Source organism: Beauveria bassiana (genome assembly GCF_000280675.1).
Source record: "Beauveria bassiana ARSEF 2860 unplaced genomic scaffold BBA_S00026, whole genome shotgun sequence".
Classification (NCBI taxonomy): Eukaryota; Fungi; Ascomycota; class Sordariomycetes; order Hypocreales; family Cordycipitaceae; genus Beauveria; species Beauveria bassiana.
Genome location: NW_007930861.1, coordinates 160,684 through 167,723, shown reverse-complemented (window position 1 = coordinate 167,723; position 7,040 = coordinate 160,684). Strand labels below are relative to the sequence as shown.

The 7,040-nt window shown below is 54.3% G+C and overlaps 2 protein-coding genes across 2 annotated transcripts; one reads left to right on the top strand and one right to left on the bottom strand.

Moving 5' to 3' along the window:
* Positions 1-371: 371 nt before the first annotated feature.
* Positions 372-5,337, top strand: BBA_07605 (uncharacterized protein; the record flags this gene model as incomplete). The annotated part of the gene is made up of 3 exons (XM_008602702.1): positions 372-653; positions 729-2,806; positions 2,853-5,337. 3 exons carry the CDS (start codon positions 372-374, stop codon positions 5,335-5,337), a joined length of 4,845 nt encoding a protein of 1,614 aa, XP_008600924.1.
* A 57-nt stretch (positions 5,338-5,394) lies between these two features.
* BBA_07604 (serine/threonine-protein kinase csk1) lies at positions 5,395-6,708 on the bottom strand (the record flags this gene model as incomplete). Its single annotated transcript, XM_008602701.1, has 3 exons — positions 5,395-6,447; positions 6,506-6,584; positions 6,638-6,708. The coding sequence occupies 3 exons, from the start codon at positions 6,706-6,708 to the stop codon at positions 5,395-5,397; spliced, it is 1,203 nt and encodes a 400-aa protein (XP_008600923.1).
* Between the last annotated feature and the right edge of the window lie 332 nt (positions 6,709-7,040).

The window sequence follows — 7,040 nt, the reverse complement described above, 5'->3', positions numbered from 1 at the left end:
TCTATACTCGTCGTCTGTTCTTTGTGGTGGGAGCTGGGGAGGAAATCTCAAACAAAAGCTAGACTAGATATGACTCGCCACGGATAATCCGCCTGAATGAAACTATTTCCTTCCTGTTGACCAAATTTGGTTCCTCAATTTATTCGTGTCAAGGCTTCAATTAGCTCGCTAACCCACGCATCGGTATGACTCCATCTGGAACCTGGGCCCACTTAACAATTCTACAGCTTTATTACCTACAAGTGGCGACGTCACCAAGCTGTATCTCAAAATCTTTCAACACTCCAGCTCCCGCTGCTGCTGCCCGCGTCGACCGCATCGCCTCTTCTCTCGCGATACTCACTGGCTAACGCGCGAGGCGAGCCTGCACCATGAAGCGCAGCCAAGGACGATCCGCCGGCGGCAGCCGCGCAGCTTTTGGCGCCGGGTTCGGTGGCTTTGGTGGGCAGGGTTCGGGCAGCTCCCTCTCATATCTAACCGAGCCACCCTCCTTTACTGCTATTGCGGACCCCAATACTGTCGTCTCTCTGAAGAACGTTCTGAAAAAGGACAGCACGACAAAGACTAAAGCTCTCGATGAGCTGCTGGCCTACGTCCAGGCTCACCCCCACGACAAGGATGGCGGGGTAGAAGATGCCATCCTCGACGTCTGGGTAAGACACCTCGCCATGCCATTTGCCTCCGATTGTCGCTTAATCTCTGCGAGAAAGCAACTGACTCTTTACTAGACCCAAGTTTACCCCCGCGTATCCATCGATAATGCCCGCCGTGTCAGAGAGCAGTCTCATCAATTACAGTTTGAGCTTGTCAAGTCTGCGCGCAAGCGCATGGAACGCCATATTCCCAAGGTCGTCGGCGCATGGCTCGCCGGTCTCTATGATCGCGATCGTGCCGTTGCTCGTGCTGCCAGCGATGGTCTCGGTTCTTTTCTAACAAGTCCTGAAAAGGCGGATGCCTTCTGGAAAAAGTGCCAGCCTCAAATCCTGGCTTTTGCTCTAGAGGCTATCCAGGAGACCCAAGACAGCTTGAGCGATGAGCGTTCCACAACAAAAGAAGATGCCGAGGCCAAGTACTTTCGAGTCATAAATGCGAGTCTATCGCTCGTCCTCAGACTCCTCCAGCGAATGGATGATTCTGACATGGATCGCTGTCGAGATAGCTACGACGAGTATTTTGCTAGTGACTCTGTCTGGAAAAGTATCACAGTCGCCGACCCATCCGTGCGAAGAAGCACTTGTCAACTTCTTGTCTCCTGCCTCGATCGCAAGCTATCCTATGCAGACTCTGTAGAGTGCAGACAGGCCATGATTACTGGTGGCCTCAAGACTTCACAGGTCGGATCTGCAAACGAGTACATTCTCGCCCTCGCCAAACTCACCAAAAATCATCCGGCCAGCTGGGAGGCTTCTACTAAGAGCAAGAAGTCTTCAACAGCACGACTACATGCATTTATTGCGAAAGGTTCACAGGGCAGTCGTGCCATTTTCTGGGAGTCTTTAGATACTTTGTTGTCTCTGCTTCCTCGCAGTGTCGTCAATCTAGACTCAGAATCTGAGCTGCTAAGTTCGTTGCGCTCCGGAATCGAGCACCGAGAAGAGCCTCGCTCCAACGCGGAGCTCGCTTGGAAATGCTATTCGAATGCTGCCCAACGAGCGCTCCAGTCCTTGAACGAAACTGATGCTTGCGAATTGGTCAAGTCTCACATATTCCCTCTTCTCGAGAACTTTTTGTATCTCCCTGCGGGCCGCAGCTCATCTATTGGTCTAGGTACCTTGGGTGATATTTATGGCGCTGCAACTGCCTCGTCTCCCGCAGTTGCTACCGCCGTAGGAGAGGAGCTTACTCGACTGGGTGCAAAGCTTTGCACGCACTTGTCTGGCTCCCTTCCTAGTGTTTCGAAAGAATATCAAAGCTCGCAAGAAAAGGTTGGGCAAGAAGGCCGTCGCTGGTTCCAACTTTCAAAGGAACTGCATCAGCGCTCCAAGTCGGGCATTCCATCAGAACTAGTCGATCAGCCCTCTCTTACTATTATCTCTCAATGCGTATCGCTTCTGGAGAGCCGAAACATGAAGCCATTTGGTGCTGCAAGGACGTTGGAACAAGCTCTTCGATCTACGCCTCATCTGTTTTCAGGAGATGCTGGCGTCCGCATTTCCAACTTCTTCCTCGCGGCCGCCGAAGACTACATGGACAAGTTAGTGGAGTCATCCTCAGCCGCGATACTTTTGACTTGCTTGGACTTGTCATCCTCCATAGAAAATCTCAGCACCTTGTACAAGTCCACTTGGAGAGCCTGGGTAAATGAGACGCTTTCACTAACGCCAGGCGAGAAACGTAACGACGTTCTGGCCGGCCTTATCTCGCAAAAGGCTGCTGCAGACCTTGCTCAGTCTAATCAAGCAGTGCAAGCTCAAGTTCTAGAGCAGGCAACTGCAGCTGTAGACGGTACCGGTGGCAGCAAGAGTCTTTTGGCAGCAGCTGTCAGCTCTGGCACTTTTTCTAGTGAACACATTCAGACACTTGCCAAACATGCGATCGACGTGCTGCAACAGAAGCCTAGCGCGGGACCTCTGGATATTCTGGCAATCGTGGCTAGCGAAGATCCAAAGCTTCTCTCCGAAAATGATGATTTACATACCTCGTTAGTCGCCGTTCTGCTTGGCTTGTCTGAGCTCGACGGAAATGCATCTGTTGCTGGCAAAGCGGCCAAAGTCCGCGCTCTCATGGATCAGCATACCGACAGCAAGCTGCCCACGGTCGGCATCATTTTATCCAATCTCGAGCGTGCAACCCCCCAATCACTCGAGTAAGTGCCTAATAGCACTACTATAGACTTCTTCTAATAATCGCAGCATCGAAACTCTGGTCAAGCAAGCCAAAGAGGCTAGCTCCACTGCCGTACCTTTAGAAAACCTGCTTCCGAGCACCAACATTTGGATGGAACAGCTCAAGCCATTCTTTGATCTGCCCATTAACCCGGTTCTCTCCATCAGCAGCCCCATTGGCGGAGCTACTACCTTGTCCACCTCGTCTCCCACTCTTACCAAAAAGACCCTTCGCGTGCCCCGTGACAGACGCGGACGCTCTGTTCCCGCACGAATGGCCATTTACCTGTCACTGCTGACCACCGAGGGCATAGACCTGACCAAGCTCCCTTCACAATTCCTAGTTGAGCTTCTATATCTCCAGTGTATAACTGTCCAGCTCATCTCCGATCAAATCACGCTCGGGGATAGGAATGGTCTTTTCTTCAACCTCGATAGCGAGGAAAGCATGCGTGAAGCGGACACCGTAATTATCTCTCTACGATTACTACTCAACAAATACACAGCAGAGAAGGAATGGTGGGTGACTGGAAAGGGAGACTCCGAAGCAGAACTGATTCGTGAACTGGCCAATCTTTTGGTTCGGCAGTCAAAGTCGCTTTCGCCATCCGCTGCTTACAGTTCTCGGGCCCTTAGCGAAGTTCTTCAAGCAACTGCAGAATCGCAAGGCTTATCTACTTCTCTGGAAGAGCATTTTGTCAAATCCGAATATCTCAAGTCTACCTCCGACACTGTTCTCGTCAGTGCTGCCATTCTTGCGGGACTTGGCGAGTCTCTGCAGGCGTCAAAGCAAATTAGTACTTTTTGCAATCGGCTTGTTAGCGACGTGGCCGGTGCATCGGCTGACGGCGAGAGAACAAAGTCGATATTGTCGCTTCTCACTCTCTGCTCTCGGCTGTACGAATCCGGAGGCTTGCCTGTTGCAAACAATCGCATAGTGTTTGCCGTGCGTCAGATCACCAGTTGGCTCGAGGAGCCTGAGCTTTTGGATGCACAGATTTCCACCGAGATCTGCCGCACCCTCGCCAGCCTACTTCCGTGCATGAAAGACGTATACGGCTCGTATTGGGAGAAGACGGTCGCTTTTTGTCTTGACACATGGCGCAACGAATCCGAATTCGACCTTGAGGACCTGCTGCCGCTGGTGCATGCGTCGCTGAAGCTAGGACGGGTCCTCGAAACTATTTCAGAGCCAAATGATGACATGGAGGACGCGCTCAAGGATCTTGACGCTGACAAGCCAGCGGCTCTGGTGGAGCTTATGAGGCTTCTCCGTGACGTGGATGCCCCTGCGGCTGAGATTGTGACCACGGTTTTGTCAAGAGAGGTAGGCAAGATCAAGGTGCGCCAAATCCCCGATTTAGGAGATATATACCCTCTGCTTGCTTCCGAATCTCGAGACATCCAGACAGCCGCCTTTGGTTTACTGCACCGAGCGATCCCAGCACAGCAGGAACAAGCATCTGTGGACGTGCTATTGGATAAGATGGACGCTCGACTGCCTGACGAACTGCTTTCTCTGCTTCTGGATGCACCCACGCTGGAAAGCTACTCAGACGAGAGTCTCACGCAATTTCCGCTGGCTATTCGCTGCTATCTTCTTTCATGGAAGCTCGTATTTGACGCATTTTCAGGTGCATCATTCAAAGTACGAAATGACTTTGCCGAGAATCTGAAGACGGAAAACTACGTCGGCCCGTTGCTCGACTTTACATTTGACGTGCTCGGTCATTCGGCGGCGCATGCTTTGAATCTGGACAAGGAGAACCTCTCGTCGGAGCATATTTACAACTACGATATTACGCTTGCCGACGCCGACACGGAAGAAAAGAGCATGCAGTGGCTCCTAGTCCATCTGTATTACCTAGTTCTCAAGTACACCCCCGGCCTGTTTCGTACCTGGTATATTGACTGCCGGTCCAAGCAAACGCGCATCGCTGTCGAGGCGTGGACGACCAAGTACTATTCGCCGCTGATTATCGGCGACAACCTGGACGAGGTGCAACAGTGGGCGGATGCGCAGGAGCCGCCCGCCATGGACGAGCAGGAGCTGCAAGTCCGCGTCTCCAAGGCGGCGCGCGAGGTGACGGCCGGCTACGAGGTGGATGAGTCGCAGGCCTCGATTGTCATCAAGGTACCCGCCAGCTACCCCATTGAAAGCGTGACCGTCTCGAGCCTGAATCGCGTAGCCGTGACGGATCGCAAGTGGCAGAGCTGGATCATGACGACACAGGGCGTCATTACCTTTTCCAATGGCAACATTATAGATGGCCTGCAAGTGTTCAAGCGCAACATTATCGGCGCGCTCAAGGGCCAATCCGAGTGCGCCATTTGCTACAGCATCATCTCGACGGACAAGCGCATGCCGGACAAGCGCTGCACGACGTGCAAGAACCTGTTCCACAGAACCTGTCTGTACAAGTGGTTCCAGAGCAGCAACCAGAACACGTGTCCGCTGTGCAGAAACCCGATTGACTACTTGGGCGCAGACACGCAAAAGAGGCGACAGTAAAGATCTGGGGGGTGGTGGTAGAGAAAAGTATATAGACATGATTCGTCACGATTTAGATTATTCAATGCACTTGTATTGCAAGAGCTGCACAGTGTTAGCGTACTGCTCGTGACTTGTGAGATCTGTGGCATAAGGACGCACCTCTTTAGCTGTGGCGCGCTTGCTGAAGCGCACCGTCGACTCAATCATCTCCAGCCAGTCCGACTCAACGTCTGGCAGTATTTCCCGCCAGGACCTCTGCGGAAAGACGGTCCACATCTCAAACGGCGACACCTGGAACTCCCGCGCCTCGGGCCACGTCTCCGGCGTCGGTGTGCCCATGGTCTTGAAGATGCTCAGGATCAGGCCGAGCTGGTTCCCGTCCTCGGACACGGCGCGCGACTCAAACGGCGGCCTCGCCGGCGTCGACACGCACTCGGCGAGCATGACGCCCAGCGCCCACACGTCCACCTCTGTGCCGTAGGCTTTGTTCACAAAGAGCACCTCGGGCGCGCGGTACGGGCCCGTGCCAATGTCGAGAATCTTGGCGGCGGCGGGCTCCGCAGCCGCAGACAGCGTCGGGTGCCACGCGGTGCCAAAATCGGACAGGTGCGCGGGGCCTCCTGGCGCATCGAGCAGGACGGCTGAAGGCTTGACGTCGCGGTGAATGATGCCCAGCTCGTGAATGTGCGCGAGCGCGCGGACCACGTCAGCAAAGATGGCCTTGATGTGCGTCCGCGGCAGGGTTACTCCGTGCGGCGCCGCAGACAGGAGCAGCGCGTCGAGGGTGAGCGGCTTGTAGGGGAAGGCGAGGACTTGCTGGTGGGACTGGTCGCGAAAGGTAGAGAGGAGCGGGATGCAGGGCGGGCGGAGGAGGCGCAGGATGCGAATCTCGCGCTGAGGGTCGTGCGGCGGCAGCGGGTGGTGCACGGTAATGACCTTGAGCGCCGTGGCGCCGTCGGCGGAGCGGTAGACAGTGGAAGTGACGCCGTCGGCGATGGGTGTGCAGTTGGAAAAGGGACCGATGCGTGTGTCGCCGGGTGCGGATGAGGCGTCACCTGCGGCAGCGGCGGCGACGGATGCCGGGGCACTGGCGGCGATGGCGGCCTGGCATGCGGCAGTGTAGTCGTCCTTGGAACGTAGACTATGAGTATGCGAGGGTACAGTACCGGTAGGAATCTGGACTCACCCGAGATGCTGAATCCGTGTACGCGGCCTGCTCAATGGCCATGGCGGTGCTCATCGAGCCGTCCGGCAGTGCTTCTTGGCTAAAAAGGCTGTCAGTTAGGAAGTACATAGAAAGGTAGACGGGACGGCTTACATGGATCGCACGGTGCCATAGCGATCAGTGGCAGAGACGGTTGAATGCCAGTCGTGATGCGTGATGGCCATGGTGGTGTGATGAAGATGTCATGATGGCTGCGCGGCGCGGACCTGGCAAAATGGCAGTGGGGGTGGGCATTGGGATCACGACAACAAGAAATAGTACAGGCGGTATCGAATGATTGTCTAAATTAAAGTAAATTTAATGGCTTGCAATGTTACGACATTTTGTTTGTACTGTGTTTTTCAGAGGTAATATTTGCCTTTTCAGCTAATATTAAGTGAGAGACAAACGCAAGGGATCAAGTGCCGCTGCTGTAGATGCGCTAAAAAAGCTTGCTGGACAGCACTGTGGAATACTGCTAACGGTCCCGGCAGCGCTAGCTCGGAGGGCCGGCAGG